Consider the following 25,378-nt stretch of genomic DNA (forward strand, 5'->3'; position numbering starts at 1 on the left):
TAATTAGTTTAATGAGCTTTCCTAGTATCACAATAACGATAATCCACCATACCACGCCCAGCATTGGCAGCCCAAATACCACTAAGGGTCTTCCCCAACCTACTATCAAGCTATACTATATTTTCCTTTATTTTCATTATGACAGTAATTCCTTTACATTTATTTCAATTAATATGCAATGATATTTAAGTTTTTGCTCGGGCGCTACGAATTTTTAATTACCCCGGCCAGAGCCAAATGCAATTAATTAAGTGAGCATTAAGGCAGTCGGGAGAACGCCAAGGATATGTGTTTGTGTGCATAAGTTGGCGCTTCCAATTTATTTACAGTTAGTCATTTAGATATGTTTGCTTTTGCACACACTCACAAAAAGCTGCGCTCATTTGCTGGCAATTAAGCGCACATAAAATGTCTAACACTATGTGTGCGTGCCTGTGTATATGTATGTGTGTGTGTTGTGCGCCTTTACGTCATTTGAAATGGCGCCAGCTGCGCGCAGAGTAGGTGGGCGTGGTTGTGTTGGGCGTATTTAGTAGGGCGGCTGTTGCTGTCTGTCTGCCTGTCGGTTTTCTGTATGTGTATTTTAATTAGAAACTTGTACGTTTTGCTTAATTAGACAAATTGTTTTAATATTATGTGCAAACTTTGTTGCACCAAACTGCGACAAATTAGTTTGGCAACACAGCTGTCAGCCCACATCTGGGTCAACATTACTCATATGCCAAGCCAAAACCAATCAAATGTGGCTTAAATTCCAATTGAAAGTGCACCGCGCACAAAATTATGCAACACTTTCGGAGCAACTAAGTCTTTTGGCCCAGGGGAAGTGGGGAACATTATAATGCAAAAAAAAACGTTACGCAGAGTAGGCGAGAATTAAATCACTCCATTTTCTCGTTTCTTTGCACTAGATCTCCCTCATGCCCTTGTTCGTTTAAATTCACTTAAATGTATTTAAATTGCAGTTTAAACAATTTATTTTCAATGGACTGTAAATGCATACTATATACATACACATATGTATGATTGCATTTATTTATTTAGTTGTTGGCACAAAAAATGAAAAAACAGGAAGCCCTTGGCTTTTTTAACCATTTATGTATTACGTGAACATATTATAGAAGGTATTTTTGTGCAGCAATACGAATGTGGGGCTTTTTCGATTGCCCTAGAATTGATCGAATATTCGCTGAATGTGTAAAGCAACAGCAAAATCAAAATAAAAATGCCAAGCTGCAAGTTATGCGATATATTAAATACATGTGAAAGAATCTCTGAATTATACTTAATTGTGACTTAATTCCTTCTGAGCTTATATTAACTGTATTATTATTATTGTTAGTAAAATTATGAATTCCAAATATATTTTCCATCCCGAAGCTGCCAACTACTAGATACTCATTTTGTTCTTCAAAGGATCGTTTGGGAATACAAATAATATAAAAATGCGACTTGCAATTTAACAATGGTTAACAAAAAAATTGCTTATTGTCGAAAAAAAAAAATATATGGATGAATAGAGATAAGATTGTTATATATCCAATACGCTCTGGGAAGAAAAGTATCAAGTAAATGTGCAGTGCTTAGCAGATGAGTTGTGTAAGTAACCCAGTAATGTAGACAGCTGAACGTGGATCCGGGTTCGAATCCCACGCTGGTGTATGGATGAAAATAATCTTAGCCGAAGCCCATAATCTCTAGTGCTATTCAAAAACATAGGTTAGGTTTGTAACTATTCATAACCTATACTTAAAAAAATATAAGAGTAGGAATCTGTATTCTAGTAATACGGCTCAATGCCAACTAGATTTTCTTGTGTGTATGTTATTTAATCGTATTTTTCGTTATTGTATGCTAATAACATTGCACGCGAGCTGTCGTACTTCTCGTTTTAGCAGTTAACCCCAATTAAGATTTATTTGTACTTTATGATCAATATGGGCCGGCCTGCAATAATAATTTTCCTTTGGCCGGGCCTCTGCCGCGTGCTACCCACAATTCATCAAGCGAATTCTTCAAACAAAATTTTTGGCCGTGGCAAAATAAACAAAGCACATTTTGTAATTTGTAAATGCTTTAATGCAATTCCATCAGTCGCAAGTGCACATTTTGCGAGTGTGTTTACAATAATTTGCTACTCAGAATTCGACAGATCAGGCAATTAACGTAAACGGGCAAATGGGAACGAAATAACAGGCCGAAAATCTGAATTCTAGAGAATATTAGCAAAACACTAAAAACTAATTTAAATTAGCCAAAAATAGAAATGGGTGTCTTTAGTCGGCTTCCTTCTTCGCCTCATCCTCGATTTTCATCTTGGCGTAGAGATCGACCAGCTCGTCCTTGCGTCGTGCCAAGCCTAATGCTCGTTGATAACGATCCTCCCAGGATGTAGGGTGTAATTTGGCCAGCTCGATAAGCGATTTTTGTGCAGCAGCTTGCATATCCTTCTCGGGACTCTCATGGTACAGCAGCAAAATGTCCATGGCACGCATGACAAACGCTTCCCACAGCTCGCGCTCGTGTTCCAGCTCCTCTTTCTCTCCTTCGGTCTTGAATACAGGACGTAGCTTGCCTACCGCTGTCGCAGCTATAATGCGAATGCCCGCCGAAGGATCATCCATGCGCTGCATGGTTGCATAGGCCAGCGGCTTGAGCGCCTCCACCGACATTCCCTGGAAGTAGCACATGGCTTTAATGGCATAATGACGCGTGGTCACATTGCGATCCTCTAGAAGGCTCGGCATGTGTTTGGCTAATGCGGGCAGCACCTCGCGCGCCTCGTCCTTAGCGCCCTGTGCCAAGGCACACAACGTGGCCATGGCCATGGAGCGCATGGCCTCGCCGTGGGCGCCAGCTTTCCAGATTAAATGGGGCTCCACAATTTCACTGGCAAAGTTGCTCAACAGCTGTGAACTCTGCTCCCGTTCCACGCGAACTGTTGCTGACCAGGACAGTGCTGCTATCGAGAGGATGCTGAAGATGCGCACCTGGGCCGTGTCGCAGCAATGTTCAAAAACGATTTTTATCTTCTCGATGAGCTGCGGCAGATAGGTGGAACGGATTTGGGCCAGATGGATGAGGCCGTACAGCAGCAGGACAGGTTCTGCATTGTCGTCCAGCGCAGCGTCTAAATTCTCCACATCAAGGAGTACAAGAGCGAACCAACGTTCGTGCAGCTCAGCCAGTGTGGTCTCCTCCAGCTGCACAAGACGTTTTAAAATCACTTGACCCCGCTTGACGTCCTCGGTGTCCTCGTTGTAAAGGGAGTAGGACAATGCCATTACTTTCATTGCTGTAACGTAAACATGCTCATACAGTTCCTTTAGCTCCTCCATTGAGGCCATAACTTTAGTGGACTTGTCCAACACGGTCTCCAGCGTTTTAAGTATGTACAATTGAAAACCCGGCTTTAGAGTATGGGAGTAATCCGAACATTTCAATAGCTTGCATAGACGCTGCAAATGCTCATAGGTACCGCCCAAGGACGCAGTAAACATGTAGTAGAAACATTTGAGAAAAGATTCACGAGCATTTCGTTCCAGACCATCGAAGCCATGATTGATCCATGCAGCGTAGCACAGCAGGCGTCCCATCAGATCTGCCACCTTTTTAGCTTCTGCTGCGACATCGGGCTCACTGTCGCAGCAGGCGTGCGAGACATCCGGATAGATCTCAAAGAACTTGGCAGTCATTGCCGACTCGGCGTGCAGGATGAACTGATAAAGCAGCTTCAGCGAGTGCAGGCGCACGTTGTCCTTCCAGTCGCTGGTCTCACGCGTGATGAGCTGCAGCAGACGCAGTGACCGCTGTACCAAGCCCCGACAGCCAATTGTTGGACGTTGCACACCAGCCGGATAGTTCTCCACGGGCAGATCACATATCTCCTGTTGTGAAAGCTCCGCCTCATTCTCATCGTAGTACTGCCTACCACACTGCTCCCAGAGCGGGCGTATGTGCGACAAGACTTCTGGCGAGTCGTCCTTAAGGCAGCATAGCACCAGCGGTAGAATACGCTCAAAATAAGAGTAGCGATCCGGAAGCTCAAGCAGCATCAAAACGCCCATTTGACCACATTCACGACGCACCAACGGCATCGAGTCCATCAGCAGCGGAGAGACCTCTGCAAGCAGCCTGCGCATGCCCTCCCCGCTGGCGTCCAAGTGTAGACTCACCCGACCGATGGCCTCTACAGCCGAAATGCGGGCCGCCGAATGTCTGTGATTCAGCATTCCGTATAGGGCCACAGCTAGCGACTCTGTGTATGGACGTATTTCCGTGGTGTCGGCCACGCGAGCCAACTGCACCAGGGTGGCACAGCCTTCCCGCTGCACAGCCGCATACGCATCCTTAATAGACTTAATCAACACCTTGACCACCTGTGGATAGCACTCACGAAAGACGCCCACATTGCCCATGAGCGCATATTTGCGCAGCATAAGATGCAGCTGCTCAATGTAGAGCAAACGTATCTCCTCGCTGGGCTCCACCGTCTCCGTCTGACCCATGCGCTCGGCCAGCGTCGACACCACGTTCAGCAGGTGAAAGTCCAGGGGCGGCAGACGCTCCAGAAATGCGGTTACGGCCAAAACGGCGCGATCTCGCACGCTTTCAAACCGATCTCCGTAGCATTTGAGCAGATGCAGATACAGTTCATCAAAATCAGCTGCCACAGCGTCGGTGCTAACGGTTTTTGGCGCCTGCTCGCATAGCTCTCGCAGTTTTAATAGCGTGGCGCCACGCTTGCGATGATCGCTGCTCTCCAGGTCGGCGCAAATCAACTTTGTGTCCAAATCGAAGCTCATTTCGTGTATTTCGAGATTTTTTTCGTACCGTTTCTTGAGTTATTGCCAGCTGGATTTTCACTTGAGTTGTGCGCGCTGTAAAACGAAAACGTAAAACGAGAGACGTCAACAAGCACCGTCAAATGCATCGGTTGCTACGATACACAAATTCGAATTATTCACATTGTTTATTTTGTATAAACGGAGTCGCCACTTGCCACTCTTGGCAACAGCGCGTGCGAAACATTGCCGGCTAATGCCAAAGATCAGCTGTTCGTGCTCAGCTGACAGCTGTGCGTAACAGTGTTGCCGACGGGCGTCGATCAGTGTTGTTAAGCGACAGCTTGGCGCGCTTTTTGAAAGTACGTATGATTGTTGCTGCTGCAGCCATGCTTTATTGTTTGCTCAACTAATTAACAAGTCATAAATGAAATTTCCCTGGAAACTTGGTGCGCAATTTGTGCCGCTGTCTTTTATGAGCGGCCCAGGTGGACTCATTAAAAGCGGTTTCGCTTATCTTCGATGCAGGTATCTAATTGCGGTGTCGTTTCTTATCAGCAACCAGCTAACGAGCGACAATATCTAAGATTGATTGCCAGTGCTAGCTGTTTTGGGGGACGGGTGGGCGTTTGACTTCCTGATAAAAAAATCACATAAAATGCCTATTTTTATCGAGAGAAACTTAATTGCGTTTTTGGGTCACTAAATTGGGTTATAAAAGTGGGCCGGGCAGTCAAATAAGCAGATAACTTGTCAGAATACTTTAAATGTTTTTAATTTATGCCATAAGCCTTGTAATCGCAGCTTAACAATAGCCTCATGTTGTTCAGTTAAGTTAACAAGATGAACTAGTTAAACTCTTGTTTTATGCTATTTTAAGCAAGTGGGTGGCTGAAAAAGATTTATATCTATTTTTGTAAGCCATAAACTTTTAAGTAGCTTAATTTGAAAACAATACATTTGAAAATTGGTTAATATATGCACGAAAAATACGTTATCACAGTAGCTTAAGAGGCATTTACATCAAAGATCCTGTTACTCAGCTAATCGTAAATAGTGTTTATTGCTCTCATTTGTATCTGTGAATATTTTATACCAGCAAAACCCAAAATATTTTTGATGCCATTACGGAATTTTTTAATTTCGCTTTTGCCATTTCATTTGTGTGCCCCATTCGAAGCGAGAGGCAGCTCTATATTGACGCGTTCCACATCCACAGCATATTTTATGTGGTTGTATTTTGTGCTTCGTTTTTGTCGGGGCTGCGTCAAAAATTGTTGTTGTCATTTTTATTGAAAGCCGCCGCTGCACGTAGGAGACCGGCAACATTTATAACTTTTGTGCACACAATTCGATTTCATACCTTTTTGTTGCTCTGCTGCGGCAGCGCCGTCAACGCCGGCGCGCTAGTGGCAGTGGCAGAGACAGCGACAGAGTCGCACGCTCCAAAGCAATTAAGCGCATGAATCAGGTTCAGGTTCGTTCCATGGGCAAAGGCAGGGCAATACAAGAGTGTTTGCCATAGTTTTTGTCTGTGTGTGTGTGTGTGTGTGCTTGGCGTGCTTTTTTTGTGACCATGCCGCTTTAATAAAAAACTCATACAAACACTCGGTCTTGCATTCGCAAACACAAAATACAAATGCATATACATGTATGTGTATACACAGATACAGATACACACCGGCCCAATAAACTTAATTGATATGAAATGAAGTCATTTGGCAAAATCACTGGGAGAGTAATGGACCGCGTTTATTCAATTTGATGTCTGACTGGCAGACAGTATACATATATGTATATGTATGTATATATCAATCGTATTTATGTGCTTATGCATATTTTTATCTCTTTTTGAAAGCAATGGCAATTGTGAGTGCGTGAGTGTGCGTGCGCGTGTGTGTGTGTGATTTTATAGCTAAAATGATTCAATTAAAATAACATTTTAGCAGCGCAGTACGGAAGCCGCATGACTGCATATTGGCCGCAATGGAAACTTGTTTGCTCTTATGATAAATCCAAAATTGGCTGTGTTATTAAAGTACACACATACACACACACACACACACACACACACTCGCAATTAATAATTATACGCACAGCACATTCAGCTGCAACAGCTACAAGATACATCGAATAACGCTACTCAGATACTTGTATTCGTGCTTGTTGGATTGCTTTTTGTCATGCTGCGCTCTAATTTGCTTTTACCGACTCTGAAATGGACTTGTTACAGCTGCCGTTTGTCGTTTGTCGTGTGCAGTTGATGTTGCATTTGCTGTTGCAGTTGCCAATGCCTGGCTAAATGCAAATTTTCCAATTGATTGGAATGGAAATGGGCGTGCTGTAAGCAGCGACGCTGGCAGCGACGTTTGGCACCGTGGCCGCTAATTAGTTTCATTTTTCAACGGGCAACAACTGCGTCGATTGCCCGCTTAAGTGACTGACTTAATGACTGAGTGACTGACGGCACCAATCAACTGACTGACTGTGCCTCTCCGTCTCAGTCGAAGTAATATACTTATTATAAGTATGTTTGTGTGTTGATTGAGTGCTGGCTGCGCAGCCCCTTTGCCTGTGTGTGTTTGTGTGCTGCGATTTCTCGGAATTCCGTTTTGATTAGAAAATCAGCTAATGGGCTGCCCTCATATGCATATGCCGGTTCCGAGCTGCGCACTCTAACTGCCCCTTCAACGCAGCTGACCCCCCACCACCAAGCCCACCAGCTGTTGTTGCTCATGTGGAATGAGCTAAAACCATCAAGTACTTGTCCCATACTCAATCCAGTACTTTGCCTCTTAACGATTATGTAGACGCGTGCTATTATAGCTAGGTATTGTCATATCATTATAAGTAGCTCGTTTCATTGCGTGACTCATCATAGACTACAATCATAAAAATCTGGTGCCTTCAAGCTTCTGCGCCTTTTCTTAATTGCTTTTCAATTCATGTCAGCTGCTCTGAAAATTAAAATTTAATTACTTCCAAAAAAATTGAGCCCGCATCTGCGTAAAATTACTTTATATCAAATAAATATAATGTAACTTACAGTAATTATTCGCCGATAAAACACGCTGATTGTCAGTATGTTTCTGCGAGTAGAAATAGGCGCTTTAAAATATCCATCGAACTTATTGAGACTGAATCGAAAAATGTAAGTCCTCCTAAGGTGGGATTGTTCCCAAAAGTATTTGGACAAGGTAACATTGGGTAACTCGCTTCCAACCAGCACCTAGATCTTCCAGTGAAGCCTATTGGTCCAATGTGGTGCTTATGTAGTTGGTAAATTGGGTGAGGAATTGTTCATAAATAACGGTAGATATTCGAACTAGATTCAAATTAGAGCTAACACGTTCTAGTTGGGCTGACTAAATGGGCCTTTAACGAATAATTTTCCGTTGTCTATTTCAGGAATTTTGTTAGAGACATATCCTACCCCTTAACTGCAAGTTAAAACGCTAGCCGCTAGTCCAACCTTACCTAACTCAATTGTCAAAGTAACTTATTTTAGTTACCCAATAACTAATTAGCAATTAGAAAAATCTGTTGGCAAGCTCCTACTTAACTTGTCTACCACATGTTCTAATCTGGCTAAGCTTTAAGCTCTTCCAGCTCTCTCTTTATTATTGTGAGCTTTTCAATCTAGTTAATTATTAACATATGCGCTCGTTACAGTGCCACCACCCCCCCCCTCCCAGTTAGCATCCGACCTAAAGGAGCTCTGTGCACAATTCTCGGCAATTCGCTCTGTCCTGCAGTTCTTTACTTTTTGTAGTTTCTCCCATTCGCATAATTGCTGCAATGTATTTAGGTTGTTTTTCCTTTTCCCAGTTCGTTTACTTTTTGCTAGTATTTGCCTTACATTTTCTGTCAACGGAGCTTTGTGCTAATTTACTGCCTGTTCTATGGCTACACTTACCGTCCCCCCGTCGCGGCTCAACAAGCTAAGCCCCCCTTCCACTCACCTGCGCCATTCATAGCCAGCAATTTGAAGCATGGCAGCGGTTTTCGTTTTAACTCGCGGCGCGTTTATTAAACATATGCTTTTGATTTGTGATTTGCGCCTATGTTTTATATTTGTTATTTATTATTTGTTTATTTGCACTATTAGCGCGAAGTCGGGTCTAAAATATGGAAACACGAGACGCCAAATGTTTTTGCATTTTGCGTAATCGGCGGCGGTATTTAAATGCCATCAATAGAGTTTGTTTGCACAGTTCGCGGCAATGCAGACTGACCAGTTTGGCAGTCAGTCGGTCCGTCAATCACTCAATCAGTCAATCAGTCAATCAGCAGCCAGTCGTATATCACAAAGCAGTTTCAGTAACAATTTAATTAATTTAAGAGTGTAATGAGAACCAGTTATGCGATAAACATCAGCGCGTCAGACGAGCGCTTGTTTATCAACGTGAATATGAGCTTGAGAATGTGCGAGTATCTATTGCCCGTAGCTGTGAATGAAATTGGAAATGCCTTTTAATTATGCATAATACGTATGGTATTTTCTATTTAAAGCCCCAGCGATAAGGTTGGAATAACACCAAAGCGCTTCGCAAGAATCAGAACCGTTTCGCTAAATAGCCTGGCATGTCTTGATGTAGATACAAAAACAGCTTGAGATAAAGAAATCGAAAGAGCAAAAGACAGAGAGAGAGAGAGAGTGCGAGAGATAGATAGAGGGAGACGAAGAGAGAGATGGGGGAATGAGACTAGTTAGTGTCGGTTATCTCACATGATATGAGCTGTGAGTTGTCGTGGGTAATTTTATTGTATGTGGCCGCCTGGCGTATCTACCAATGTATCTATCAGTCTGTATATGCCGCCGCTTGGCTAAAATTTCTTTGACTTTTATTGAATAGTTTTTTGTCAAGACTAATTAAATGAATTATAGTAGAAGTCTCTCTGCTCAAGGACACCTCATTCTTATGCAGTTGTTTTTAACATTGTTGTTTTGTTTACATTTGCAATAGTTACAGTAGTTTTCCTGCGTTTCTGATTGCTAATTCGCAATTAGCGATTCACGTTTAAAATACCTGTGTGTGGGTGTGTGTGTGTGTTTGCGTGTGTAAATGTGTGATGTGGCTGACGTAAGTTGTGTGAACTGGTAAGGTGGTCAGGTTAACTGCAGCTAATTAGCTAAGATCAACAAGAAGCAGTTGCTTGTATTTCATTAGGTAACATGTCAACTTCGTGGTATAAATTGCAATAGAATTCTGCAAAATTTAACAGTAGAACCGGAAACTCGGCCAAATCTTAAAATTCTCTGCAATTCGACTTGAGTATCTATTAAATAATGCATTTTATACTATCTTTGTACAAACTGACTTTCAGTGCTTTCAAGGCTGCAAGCTGACTTTAATCTATCCGTTTTGAAACCGAAATAACAATGTATTTTTTACGATAGACCGATCTTTAAAACAAATCAGTTGCTCAAAAACAGCCAAGCCAAAACAGGTTAAAAAAAAGGTTTAAGGCAGACCCAGTCCCAAAATATGAATAAATTAGACCCGACCATTGCATTTATCTAACCATATCTGATGTATGCCAATTTCAGTCAGATAGTTGGTTCGACCTGTGAACCGAACCAGCGAACTTGCAGCCCTGGTAATTTCAGAATTAGCATTTTATTTGTTTTATATTAAATTTATAGCATGATAAGAAAACGTTTACTAAGTAAATTGATTTCAAATTAGGTTACTTGATTGCAAATTTGGCATTTTTCTACAGTGTGTTCAAAATCTGATCCCGTGCACGTGTCCAGGTAAAGATGCAATTATTATGTCATGTAACGGAACTGATTAGAAAAGTGTTTCGAATTCTGGGTACTGATAAGGACATGCGCCGTGTTATATTGTTCATGTTGATTTCGTTATCAGGGCGTTGAAAGGCCTAGGCGGATTTGACCTGTCAGTTAACACATTTTTAAAACTGGTCGCAGATTGATAGGCTTCGAAAAAACCCCCCAACTATAAGTATTCTATTTGTAAACACAAAATTGTTTGACTAACTTGACAATGTCACTTACCTCAGCGCCAAACGGTTAATTGTATCCGAAAAGCCAAGGCGAAACTGAAATCCAATTAAATGTTTTTCCTTGTGGGCAGCTTGATTATTTTATTTTTCTTGTCTTTTGTTTTTGCTTTTTTTTTTTCTTTTTAGCTATTAATAGCTTTGTTTTGAAAGGTCACGTTTTGTTGTCGTCGCTGTTTCACATATCCTTTTGATGGACGAGTTTTCACTAAAACCTTTTGCGTCGCTGTTGCTGTTGGCGATAATCCTTAATTAGTCTAACGAGTCGCAAATTAATCCACTTTACTTAATTAAAATGCTATGCCGCCGCAAAAAAAAAACGAGTATAAAAAATACAAATGTCTGATCATTATAATTAAAAACTGTCGAAATGAAATGCGAAAGGCAACAATTGAATAAAGAGAGAGAGAGAGAGAGAGATAGAGAGGGATAGAGCGAGAGAAGGACACTGAAATGTAATTAATTCATTAGCCAGCCAGTTGACAATTATTGATTATGGTTTTGCCTTTTTCAGCGACAGTTTTGTGCTTTTCATTTTTGGAAAATTAATTTGAATGCATTTCATTTGCTTTGCTGCATTAGTTAGACGATTTGTTATTGCCAGCACGTTAACCATTTATTTAATTTTTAATTATATTTGAATGTGTTCTGGTTTCATAATTGCCAGCCCATTGTCTGGCACTGGGTAATGTTTGTGATTCAATTAAATGCATTTCATTATTTGCGCACAATGGGCAACTGAACAATTTGCAACAACGTAGTCTTTCCTATTTGTCTCAGTCTGGTTTTTAATTTTTAATTAAACTGTCAGCTGCATTTAAATTCGGCCACAAATTTAATTTGGCATTCACTTAACATTTATATTATGTATTGTGCGTTATTTATTATATTTTATTTCTGACATTTGCCTAAGCAAACGAATCAAATTGCTTATTGAGTGAAAGACTCGAATGGATCGGAACAGACGCTAGAAATTTTAAGTAAATTCGTTTATGTCGAATTAAATAAATCAATTTTAATGACAATTGAAACCTTGAAATAACTAAATGAATCAAAAAGTATAGAAATTATTGCAAACGGATGAAATAGCTCGCAGTTTACGAGAATTATCTTTTTTCACTCTTAAAGCTCAACTAAAGAATTTAATAGTTTCTGACATATCTATTATAATTAAAATATTGTTGTTTGCTCTTATCTAAATGAATTACTCGAATTATGAACACATTCGCAATTCGCAATTTGCTTCGCGTTTAAACAATAAGAACGAAATTGATTGGAAGAAAGAAAAACGATTTACTTTATTGTTTTTAATAGCCGCTTTTTGGACACTTGACAGCGCGCCGGCAGGGGGAAGTGGGGTGGAGGGGATATGCAGGTCACACAGAAATTGCTGGGCTGTTTAACTGGCTTTCAATGTTTTGCTTGCCAATTTGAAATTAATTGTGTTTATTTAATTGTTTACTTTTGTTAACGTTGTGCACGTTCCGACAATTAAAACTTGAACCTTTGGAATAAAAAGCAATTTCTGCATTTTTACATATTTACATGTTTGTAGGCAAAAAAATAAATAGTTCTTTATTTTTAAGTTGTTATTAACATGCGCACACAGCAATAATAACAACAGCAGAAGCGACGGGTAATTAATATGAAATGAACACACGGCCGGGGCACCGGCAATAAAGCCTACTTCAATTTGCGACACGCATACACCCAACACACACACACGCACACACAGCACACACACACATGCATGTATATAAATGGTTTATATATAACACCTAGGCCAAAACTGAATTTAATTGGGTAATTGAAATATTTTTGTGCAAATTAAAAATTCCATTTTTGCACACGCTCATAACTTATTTATGGCCAGCTTCGGAAAGCAATTGCCGGACCCGAGATGGGACAACAGTGCGGCTGCGTAACCTGTCAGCGCGCCAATTGACAAATTGGTCGACTTTGCCGTTGCCGTTGCCGTTGTCGTTGTCGTTGTCGTTGCCGTAGTCGTTGCCGTCGGAGCGTGCGAAAATACTCAAAAAAGAAAACAAACCAAATGTAGTAAGTGGGCAACACAGTTCAAGCGCACAACAATAGAGCAGCTTCAAGTGCGACTGTGTATCTGTCAGATACACAGACGCCACACGGCAGCAATTAGCGCCGTGAGCACAAGTGCTTATTGTTGTTGCCGCGCGTTGTCGTTGTTATTGTTGATGATGATGATAATTGAGCACAGAAATTGTTGTCGCCGTCTTATAAATTTCATTGCTGATTGCCGGCGGCCAGCGAACGCAGCACAATATCAACAAATTAATGAAAATGCCAAGCAAAAATCACATAAAAACCAGACAGTCCGATATATATATATATTGTATAAATAAAATATGCATACATATAATCCTATATGATATGTATGTATGTAGGCCTGTATGGGCCATATGCATAAGTAAATATGTTATATTGCTAAATGAATGCTGCTTGACGTTGTTCGGCGCGCTAATTCTTTTGGCCAGCAAATGCGACAATAACAAACAGCCGAAATGCTAATTAGTTTCATGTGTGACTAATGGATGGATGAAACGGCACAAACACAAACACATACGCACACACACATACACTAACACACACGTACTCAGATACTTTTACACATGCGTGACTGCCATGGCTCTCTTTGCTCTTGCTGCTGTTGTTGTTGTTCTTGTTGCAACACACTTAATTAAAATAGTACACTGTGAGACTCTGAGGGGGTCGCAACGTTTGTTCGTTCTATTTTAATAGCCTGTGCCTCATTATAATTACGTTTATAATAGGCCGGCGCGTAAATTGAATTTGACTTTAGATACGTCTACGTCAAAATATGCTCCGCTCCTTCTGCTTCTGGTACGTCCCGGCTAACCGTATCCGGCCGAACCACTTGTGCTATAGCGTTAAACGTTTTGCGCGTACGCGTCCCGTCCAAGTTATCCACGCCGACGATGACGCTAGCTATTTGTGTGCTTCAAATGGGCACCGACAGCACAATCCGATATCGAATACCGACCACGACAAGCGATTCTAAACGACTTCTGAGTGAATGCTATAAAGCACGAAAACGACGCCGACGACAACGGCGAAGGCGACTGCGACGACGACTGCGACGACGACGACGACGACGACGACAACAACGATGGCAACGACAACAACCAACAGCCAACGACCGATGACGACTGGAAACTGTTGCTGCTGCTGCTGCTGTGGCTGTGAACTGCGCCGTGCAACTATTTAACGACGACTGAATGTGGCAATTATGTATCTAGATACATTTTGGCCAAGCGCAGCGCCAGCGTCGCTGCTGCCGCCGCTGTCGGCGCGACGCGCTCTTCTGTCTGTCTGTCTGTGTGTTTGGCTATATGTGTGGGGATTTTATGTGGGGGTTGCTAAACGAGGCAACCATCATAAAGCATATTACTATAATTACAATTATGCTGTGCTCTCACACGCACACACACACATGCACACACACACACACACTTGCAGACAAATATGAACACGCTCTGTCAGATACATAGCGGGAGATACAAACAGTCGCGGCGCACGTGAACATAACGCACGGCTATAAAACACACAAATACACAAATTTTCATATGCATTACGGCTTAATTGTATCTGTAGCTATTGTTGTTGTTATTGCCGTTGCTATTGCTGTTGTTGTCAGTGTGTGAACTCATAAATTTATTGCTGGCCGCTGTGGATGTTGCTGCTATTGCCGTCAGCAACATGTTGCTGTTGCCATTGCTGTGAGCGCCTGGGCATTTGTATCTTATTGCCGCTCCTCACTGGCAGCGCAGTCTGTTGCGCTGGCAGCGACGTCTGCGCCGCTTGTTGGCCGATTATTAAATGCTGAATGTATTTTATTGCTTTGATTGTTGTTGCTGTTGCATTTGCTGTTGTTGCCGGCTGTGCATTGGGGCAGCTTCAGCGCTCCCGCCAGTATCTTTTTGCATTGCAAATTGCCGACGTCGCTGGCATCGTTGGCATCGCTCGCTGGCTTGCTGTGAGTTTGTTTTTAATTCTCTATAATTGAGTTATATGTACTTTAATAAGTTGGCGGCGGATGCTGCGTTCGGATTGGATTGGAGATGTTGCTGTTGATGCTGCTGTCGCAACGGGTGCTGCTTTGGGGCGTTCGCTCGCAGCAATTCACTTTGTTGTTGTCGCGTCGGCGTTGACGTCGACGTCGACAACGACGACGACGACGTTTAGCGCTAATTAATGCTGAGCCAACAGCTTTCGATTGCTTTTTATTGTTTGTGCCCGATGCCTGGTGCCTGCTGCCTTCTACTTGGCTGCTTTTGTCTTTCGTTTTCTTAATTGTTCACTCAGATTTATAATTTGATTAATTATATCGATGCCGATTCGATTCCATACTGCTCTCATGCTTGGAGACCCTTTCATAGATTTCCCATTTTTTCCAAATGATATGTATATATATATATTTTGTATAATTGCTTTGTTGTTGTTGCTGTTATTATTGGTTTAGCTGCTGCTGTTTTTGCTGCTGTTTGTGCAATAATTGGTGTATAATTTCATTTCCTGAGAATTCTGCGCCGGGTCGTGGGCCAACAAATGCTTTCATTGTATTTTAATGTCGTAATTCACAGCGCTTGGGCAAATTAGTCAGCTAAGCAGTTTGCTATAAGTATACACAATATTTATGTACTATAAGCGTACAAATATATGTACATATGCGCGGGCTCAATTAGCTATAAGGGCGCAAGTGTTCTGTGTGCTGCGTTTATTAATAGGCGTTATGCTATCGATAAGACCGATTAGTCATCATAAATTTAGCAAGCAACAAACGAGGACAAATTTGACTTTGACGTATTTCAAATACTCTTTTTTACATGAATAATCAATAATTAATAAACAAAAAATAATAAACACAAATAATTAGTATTTGGATAAATATCTATATAATTCTTCCGGTGTCTATGCCTAAGTGTTTAGAGTGAAAGTTAGTTAGCAAAACACTCGTAGGCGGCTACGTCAAAAAAGAAAGGACCAATGCCTCAGCAGGAGCAACAACTCGATTCTAATTATCACGGGTTTCCTATCGGGTCATTGAACAATTTGCATGCACCTGCACAGGCTGAAATTTATGAAGGATAATACGTGTAGAGCCTGTCTTAAAAAGCCATGAATCTGAAGAGCACATTCAAGAGTACTGTCCAGCTATAAGCAGGCTGATATTCTCTCAGCTGGGCGGTTATACCTTGATGAAAGTTTTAAAGTCAGGGAAAATCCATGCAGTCTTGATAGGACTGGAGAAAAACTGCTCTTTTCGTTTACCAGTGAGAGACACAATAGAGTCAGGCATTTGAGGCCACAATAAAAATACTAGTAATAATAATAATAATAACAATACTAAGAATAATATAATTATAATAATAATAATAATAATAATAATAATAATAATAATAATAATAATAATAATAATAATAATAATAATAATAATAATAATAACAATAATAATAATAATAATAATAATAATAATAATAATAATAATAATAATAACAATAATAATAATGATGATAATAATAAAATTAATAATAAAAATTATAATAATAATACTAATAATAATAATAATAATAATAATAATAATAATAATAATAATAATAATAATAATAATAATAATAATAATAATAACAATAATAATAATGATAATAATAATATGACTTATTGATTAGACATATTGATTATTATTTATAATATTTTTTATTGTGTATAATACCGAAAACTTATAAAAATCAGATAAAATATTAATGATATAAAAGAGTTTTGCTTACTAAATGAACTCTGTGAACTCTGGGTAAATGATCAACAGCACAGAGAAAAGAGAAAAATACAAAGAAACTACAACTTCTTTTGGCGGAAACATCATTAGCAATCTCCATAAAAATAACAATACGACAACAACAACAACTCTCATTTTAATAGAATTAAGTCGGGCCGTGGAGAAGGGCATGCAAATAAATAATAAATGAAAACAAGCTGGAGCTCACTGGAAATAGCAACTAAAAAGTACAGAAAATAATAATATGTAGATGTAGATATATGTATACCCCTAGTTATGTTGATGATGTTGTAGCTGAAGATGCACAAGATGAAGCAATTTAGATGCACTTGGGGCACACAAACACACACTGACACTCACATACACAAAACTCACTGAGTGCCGCGGGTGGCAAGAAGAAGCATATTTAACTGCATGCAAAACAAATTGTGTTGTGCCTTTGACGATTGTCGGTAGTTGGAGTCAAAGCAGCGCACGAATTTCACTTGGATTATTATTGGCTTACTTTATGCAATAAATACGACGACGATGACGAGGACGAGTTCAAAATACAGCGGGAACGACTGCGATGGTCGTTAACGCAAAACGTCAATTTACAACTGCGAATGTGATTGTGAATGTGAATGCCCAACAGCGCCAAACGAGCCAGGCAACATTGGCAGCCATGGACGGGCAACGTGGCAATGGCAACATGTTGCGTGTCAAGGATGGCTTCGCAACATGCGGGGCCCAATGCAAGGCGCTACGAAAAGTACAAGCAAATAAACTTATTATAAATATCTCCACTTAAGCCAAGCCGACGCTGACGCCGACATAGCTGTTGTTATTGTTGTTTGTATTACTGTTGCTGTTGCTGCCAACGTCGCTGTGGGGGCCCCATTTATGCTGCGAGCCAACAATGAGATACAAATGCGCACACGCAAAGCTAAATGTGCTCTCGTTCACATAAACACACACACACACACACACACACGCAACCTCACACATATAACGAGAGTCCCGACAGGCGGACAGATGAACGGCTGTCAAGTCGCAATAAGCAACAAAAGCATTAAATGATGACAACAACATTGCGCTTAATGGACTGCCACTGCCGCGTTCGCGTCTCAATTCAAAGTGCATTTTGCGCGCGCTCTCCCTCTCTCTCTCTCTCTCTCTCTGTCTCTTTCTTTCTCTCTCACACACTCTCTCTTGCTAGCCCTCTCTTTCACTCGCAATCTCTCTCTCTCGCTCCGTCTTCTACTGCCTTTCCACTCTTACGCGCTGATTATATATACTGACTGTTTGCTCTTGGCTTGCGTTATAAATCCATTATAATAAAATCATTTTGTTGTTTTATTAGTTCGGCAACATGTTGCTGCTGAGCAGTCAAGTGCTTTCGCAACATGCTGCGCTGCTCATAAATATTGCAAGTGTTTTCAATTAGCTCACATTCTGTGACTTTCATATTAAATGAGAGCGCGCTTGCATGTTTCTCCACTTACATGAGTGTGCGAGTGCCAGAGTTCGTATGCATGTGTGTGTGTGTGTGCTTGTGTGCGTTCTCTTGTGTGTGAGTAGTTTGAGTCTGGAGCTGTTTCCAATTATAAATTGCAAGGCGCAAGTGGCGTAATTCAAAAAAGAAAATAAAGTACGAAAAGCTTACTTAAAGGTCAAAGATTTTGAGGTCAGCTAAAAAAAAGGTCAGTGCAGTTTCTTAGTCGACTTTTAGCAGCTGGCAATCAACGCACTTCCGAAAAGTTTCCACTTCATACTCTCACCATAATGTCAATCGAAGCACTCCCCCTGTGCAATTGTGTGTAAGTAATAATGGCGTGTGTATGTGTATTTCTGAAAGCAATTTCCGCTTGTGTCCGCAATTAAAAAGCAATATCGTTCCAAGTAGACGTAAACACAGAATTGAATTGAATTTTTATGATGTGTTTGTTAAATGGTTTCATAAATGGCAAATATTCTAGCCCGGCGTTTACACCATACCTAAATACTTACATTACACACCCACACACACACACACACACACAAAACACAACACACAAAAGTCACAGGCGCACAGCATCAACGTGCCACGCTCCAACTCTTCAGATACATTTGTTTGTATGTGTACGCATGTGTACATGTGTGCACACAGCTGTAGCTGCAAAATTGTGGCTGCAGCATAAATGCGACCGTAACGAAATCAAATTGTAAAAGGCAACGGCAACAAATAACCAGGGCCAGAGTTGGCATATGAGCACATATTGGACTTGCCGCAGGATGGGTTTGCTGTATGATTTTTGGAATCTATCTGGGGGGACTTTGCTCTGGAGCACGGTCGTGCTGTTTGCGTCCATGTGTTTCATTAGCGCATTTATGCAATTTTTAAATGGACTATGACATTTCGGATGTGTGAAAACTTTATTGAAAATGACTAAATGAATTGAATTCTTTGCAAGTTATTTCAGATATTAAGTATCATCAATGTAGCTGGAATGATGGAATGTTCATATATACTTGTTAAGGTACTTATGCTCAAAAATATTTAATTAATATTTTTGTTAGCTTTCCTTTACTTAGCCAACTCTACAAATATGATTTTAATTATCAATTGATATATTATTATAATATATCAACTTTATTTAGTTTTTAAACACATATCAGCTTGAAAATTGATAAGTTGGTTATATTATATATCTCTATATATAAAACTGTTTGTCCTGACTGACCGACTGACTGACTGACTGACTGACTGACTGATTGGTGATCAACGCACAGCCCAAACCGTAAGAGCTAGGAAGCTGAAATTTTCACTGTAGCTACCTTATGTGATGTAGGTGCACGTTAAGACGGGGTTTCGGGAAATTCCACCCGCAAGTGTGGCAAAATCGCGAAAAACGTTTGTATGTAACTTTTTGTTTACCATCAAAGATCTTTGTTCAAATTCATTTGAGGGGTGTTTCACACTTTTCGAAAAATACGTTCCTCCTTGGTGGAAATGGAGGTCAAAGATTTGGTGGGCGACGTTTCGCGCTCAATTTCATTTCCAGAGATCTATAAGAAAAATCATTTGATACGTGTTTCACACTTTTCGCAGAATTCAAACTTTTTCGGGTGGAATGCGACTCAAAGATTTGTTGTGCGAAGTTTTAAATTGTGTCCGATTTGCTTCAAACCTATTTTCAAAGCTCTACATAAGAATGTAATGAATACGTCTTTCAGCGATTTGGGAAATTCCACTCGCAACAGTGGTAAATTGGCGGAAAACGTTTGTATGAAAGTTATTTGTTTACCGTCCGATCAGTTTCAAAATCATTTCAAATTTGTTTGAGAACATTGATTTTATAACATACTTACCACGGGCAAGGCCGGGTTATACCCGCTAGTATATTATATATATATAAGTATGTAGAATCCTTTTGTGTTTCATCATCATAACTGAACGAATTTTATTGTATAACTAGGCGATATACTTATAGGTATATTTAAATACGGCAGTATATCTTCCAATTAAGCTTCAACCTAATAAAAAAAACTTTTGAGTATCTCGAAAAACAAATTCTTTTGACATTTTCACGGTCTCTTATGCTTTTACGAAATAAACCTCCTCGTGAAAACTCAACCTGTCTTCTGTTGAACGCAGCTTCTCCAAAGCTTCATTTGTGGCATGCCACGACCCTGATTAAGTTTATGCACAATGAAATTTCGCAACCCTGCTCATTAACATCGTGCCGTCCCACACCCCCTCAGGGGCGGAACAATAAGGTTTTTTTGTGATTTCGCCATTAATGTTCAGTCAATAAAATGTCATAATTAAAAAATAATTCTGCCCATATTGAGAATGCGGCATTTGTGGCTGCAACTCCTGCTGTTGCTGTTGTTGTTGCTGCTGCTGCCAGAATGACCTTAATTGCTGGCGTACGTGTGGCAGCGATTCATGTGCAGCACTCTCAGTGTGCCAGTGTGCGTTTTGTGTGAGTGCCAGCCTGTGTGTGGCAGCAAGTGAGCCTGTGTTGCAACTGTCAAATGAATAAAATTAAGTGTAGCTGTGTGCTGCTGCTGCTACTGCTGTTCGTGTTGCTCTTTCGCACGATACAGCAGCAGCAGCAGCAAGAGCAGCTGGTTGGCAGGATATGTTGTTGCACTAATTGAATGTGGCAGGCATTCAGTATACGGACAGAAAGTTGAGCTTGTCTTTCGCCACAGACTGCTGCACTTACCATCTCGCTCTGCCTGGCAACGAGATTGTATGTGTATCTCTGTGTATATCTGTGTGTGTAAATGTGTCTGTATCACTGTCGGGCAGACAAGTAGCTTCATTTTTCGCCACAATTCGTATTCGCATTTTAAGTGCAACGGCATACAGATTGCGATTGCTGTTGACATGGCAATGCAATAAAAGTTTGCCTCGTTCTGCTGCAAATGCAGCAGTGGCAGCAAAAGGCGACTGCCAACCCGGCTGCATCAGAAGGCAGAAGGCAAATGTCAGACGACGGCAATTGTTTCCCATTATTGCTTATGCTGATGATTAAGAGCACCAGGCGCAGTACGTTCCACATTGGGTCGACGACGACCACACAAAAGCCATCAGCTGGCGGCAGATTAAAATGTGTTAATGGTTCGTCCTACACACACCCACACACACACACACACACAGGCAATGAGAGAGACAAGCACACATATTTGTTGATAGCAAGGAGTTTGCGAATTGCCATCAATTAAAATTACAAATTCAATTGCATTGCTGAGTGAATTCACATTGCAGTTGCCGTTGTTGACTGCCTCGCCAGAGAAATTAGTGAACATCACTTTTAAATTTAATATGCAACTCAATTGTTTATCAAATATAAGTTTTCATGCTATATTTGTATTGCCTTTTCGCTCGAAACAATAAAACGGAAATCTCATTGGGACAGGGCAACGCCAATGCCAAAACAATAACTGCCTGGCATTTGTGCTGCAACATTAAAGTTTTTGAATATTTTCTAAAATATTTATAAGCATTTTGCCAGTCAAAAATGCTGTTCAGGCATTTTCCTGCCCGACTACCTGAGCTGAGTGTTTGCACTGGCGTATTGTCTATTTACTTGGGCAACAACAACATCTGCCTTCAATCTGTGTATATTTCTGTCTGTCTATCTAGGTGTGTGTATGTGTGTGTGTATCCATTCATTGTATATCTGGCTATGGAAGCTGTCTGTTTGCGCATCTTTGCCAAATTCCAACAAGTGCTTGACTGCTAAGCGCAGTGAAATGAATACTATTGTGCTGTAAAATCAGGCTAGTGCACTTTTTAGAACGCCGGGAAACTTGATGGACATCAGCTTGAAACTGTTTGGCTATAGCAATGTATTTTTTATCCGCCAGGTATTGGCTCTCAAATGTAAATTTTCAAGATATGTGTAGCATGTATGACTTGGGCTTGGGTTGGTCTGATTGCAGAAATCTTTACACAGCACTATGACTTATTGATTATATCTTGTATTTTTTATGTAAAAAGGTAACAAATTATTGTTTTCTTTCTAACTTCAGCTTCGGGGTGTGTCAATTTATAAACATAATTAAATTGAACTTTGATATCTAATATTTTGACTTTAAGCTCTTCATCTTTATGAAAAATTTATAAAAATGGCATTTTTGCTAGTGAAAATAATATAATTCAACCTTTATATCTTGGTGTGTTGTACGTCAGGCTTAGTAAAATCTCGACTGGCATTCTTATCCCCAGTTACCAGTGGCAACTTTATGCAATACTGAATTTGATACATTCCTTAGAATATCAGGGCAAATGCTGCTCGAATAATGTACTCAGCGGCACGAACGACGACTTGAAAGGACTTTACAGCCAACACACACAAATAAGAAAAGAACTGGAGCATCTGTTGCTGCATTGCGAACAGATAGAAATACGGCTCAGGCTTAGGCACAGTCAGGCTCAGACATTGTTAGTTGATGTTGCAGGTCTGCTGCTTGTATTTAGACAGACAACTTGCTGCAGTCGCAGGTATCTCGATCTGCATTTCCAAAAAGGAAGCCGGACGACCCAACGGATGTGCCAAGCGGCCCACCCACGCCACTTACGCTGAAAAGCATGTTTAATGTTGCTTACTTTGCTAGCCATTTGCTGTATCCCATGGATGTCGTTGGCTCTGTTGCTGTTTTTGCTGCCGTCTCTACTAAATGCTTGCATACATATATTTCCAGCAATTTGTAACATGTACTTGGCCCTGTGTCTCTCTGTGTGCGTGCGCAATATGCTGCAGGGGCACACTCGACTTGCTTGGTAATGGTCGTAGTCGTAGTCGTAGTCACCGTCTTAAGCTCCGATTCACTAGACGCGCCCCCGCCCACGCCCATCTTCGCTCTCCTTGGGCGGCTTCGCAAAAGTCAAGGTAGGTATTTTACTTGTGAACTGTTTGTAAGTGGAAAAGTTTGTGCACACGTTGCGCCATAAATACAACAAAAGCAACTCCGAAGCGAGCCGAATTTGCAAGACACTACAAAAAATATATAAAATATGTATTAGATAATATCGAAAGATACAAACCTTTTGACGGCTTACAACGCATTTGAATATACAAAAGAAAAAATCAGTTTTAATAGGGTGAGTACCGCAACTAAAATGATTTAATTTAAAAAGAGAGCATCAGAAGTTTTAGCTAGTTGTTAAAATTTGTTGTACGTCTTAATTTTCCGCGTAAAGTTCAGCAATTTCTGTCGAAACTGCGAGTTGACATACTCGCATATTTATAAGAGAGTATTCTTGTAATTTGGCAAGCTATTTGCCATTTGCCCATGACATTGAAATTACACTAATTGATAAATGGCGTTAATGGGCGGCACGGTGAAATTAGCCATGAATGCACATAGAAGGGCAGCAAAGGCAACATCAATTACTCAATAAAAGCCAGGTACGATGAAGGGAATTTCCAGTTGGAATTGCCAGTGGTAGATAGATCAAAAGCCATCAAATAACGAACAGAGCGACATACAATAAAGCAGTAGCAATCACATTTCATGCATTCACTGCTGTCGTGCTAACAACCCTGCCCCAACACCGAACCAATGTTAATTCGCAACCCCCCACTTCATCCTGCATTGACAAATGACTTTTATGGGTGGGAGCTGAGGATTTGCGGGTGAGGCGGGCAAAAAGCACCACTGTCATGGCCAGATTGCTGTTGCATTTGGTAAATTAATCAACCCTTGCTGATTTACACAGAGCTTGGGGTCGTGGGTGAACTGTCTGCTGCTGGGCGACAAGCCATAATTACGTTTGAAATGCAACCGTTGCTTTCTTTGTTTCTAGTTCTAAGTTCCCAATCCCTTAACAGAAGCTAAACAATTCGAAAATCAATTGCACTCAATTCAATTAGAAAGGCTCGGCAACATTGTTGCAAGTGCCGAGCTCTAAAATCAAATGTCGAATAGCCAGAACAATTGGTTGGTGGCATGCCAGGTTGGCGTGTGTGGTTGGGTGCACCACATAATATTGTTCAAGTATCTTGCAATAATAGTCGTGAATTGCCAACGCTTTGAGCTCTGCGTTTGCATTGTTTACAGCTACAGATAAAAGATAGTAGATACAGATACAGCAGATACTTCACATGTTTTATAGAATGCATTTAAATGAAAACATTTAACTTCTGAATAAAACAACACATGTTGTTTATTACTGGAAATGAACGAAAATGGAAAAATCCAAAGTGACCGTTTTTCACAAAAGAAAATATTTTGTTAAATAAAAAAATATTATATCTACATGCATAAACGAGTTTGTTCTGACTAACCGACTAAACGATGACCAGGTTGAAATCTATACTAAAGCTTCCTTTTGGGTCGAAAGCGACCACCAGGACGGGAAAATGGGGAAAACTTTGGTGTAGCTTATGTGTCGGAGCGTCGAACTAACAAGCAAGAGGTTGCTGGTTCTACCTTAGCAGCATTTGTTTTACTTTTATATTTCTATATTTAATTTGTTATTGTTCATAAATTAAAATAAATAAAAAGCAAATTGAAAAATAAAACAGATTTTTTCTTAAGATTAAAAGAAAAAAATTAAACTTATATATTTTTGTTGCGATTTACAGAGCATCTGATAGTCGTGCTATTTAAAAGTTTGTTATTGCGGCTGCTGGTGGTCATATGCAAAATGCGTGTAATTTAAAAATTGCATTGTTGTTGCTTTTGTGTGCAGCAGCATTGCAGTTGTGTTTGTGTTGCAATTGTGTTGTAAAATGGGGTGTAGCTTCTGTTTCGATTTGTATGACCATCCAGATATCCATAAGCCCGTGCGTGTGGTTGCATCCTATGGTGGCACAAGCCCACAATTTATAAGCCTTTTGGCTACATTTTGTGGCTTTGATTGCAATTATCTTTTGAATTTTGTATTTATTTGATACACTTTGCCCAATTGTACGGTCATCGGCTTTTGTATTGTCAATGTTATTGTCATTTATATCCATATGTGCACATAAACTGCAAGCAAGTTGCAAATGAAAGGGCCACAGGGTGTTAGCCTTTTGCATTGTTTTTGCATCGCCCAGGCTAGGATTGCGGCGCTGCACTCTGACTGATAGCAGGTGTGTGGGCGTATGAACCCAATTCAGTTTTCAATTTAGCAATTTGCCGTTTATTAATTGGCAATTTCATGCACTCTGTAAGCTATTTTGAAGAGCCCTGGCCTGATGCTACTACAATAGACAATCTTGTGGCATTCAATTGACTTTTAGAGACAGGATCTATTATAAAAAAGTCATATGGC

At 40.5% G+C, this 25,378-nt stretch overlaps 2 protein-coding genes across 3 annotated transcripts in view; both read right to left on the reverse strand.

Annotated features, from left to right (window-relative positions):
* The window catches only part of NK7.1, a 39,303-nt gene extending 28,355 nt beyond the window's left edge, over positions 1-10,948 (reverse strand). Inside the window, exon 1 of the mRNA XM_064695076.1 lies at positions 10,807-10,948. The gene's annotated coding sequence lies outside the window, so the exon portion shown is untranslated. The remainder of the gene's footprint in view (positions 1-10,806) is intronic.
* Positions 2,057-10,930, reverse strand: Dnaaf5 (Dynein axonemal assembly factor 5). 2 transcript variants are annotated; one of them, XM_064695074.1, is made up of 2 exons: positions 10,807-10,930; positions 2,057-4,880 (listed from the first exon to the last, which is right to left on the reverse strand). In XM_064695074.1, exon 2 carries the CDS (start codon positions 4,803-4,805, stop codon positions 2,277-2,279), a length of 2,529 nt encoding a protein of 842 aa, XP_064551144.1. In that variant the 5' UTR covers positions 4,806-4,880; positions 10,807-10,930; the 3' UTR covers positions 2,057-2,276. The 2 variants fall into 2 exon arrangements, with proteins under 2 accessions (XP_064551144.1, XP_064551145.1); XM_064695075.1 differs by lacking the exon at positions 10,807-10,930 and adding an exon at positions 4,968-4,983.
* Positions 10,949-25,378: the final 14,430 nt, after the last annotated feature.

Source organism: Drosophila montana, unplaced genomic scaffold, assembly GCF_035044405.1.
Source record: "Drosophila montana isolate Dmon_TW-CO22-7 unplaced genomic scaffold, ASM3504440v1 contig_3733_1, whole genome shotgun sequence".
NCBI classification, from domain to species: domain Eukaryota; kingdom Metazoa; phylum Arthropoda; class Insecta; order Diptera; family Drosophilidae; genus Drosophila; species Drosophila montana.

Excerpts from the sequence above, each read along its gene's own strand:
- Dnaaf5 (XM_064695074.1), bottom strand. The coding sequence starts at position 4,805 with ATGAGCTTCGATTTGGACACAAAGTTGATTTGCGCCGACCTGGAGAGC.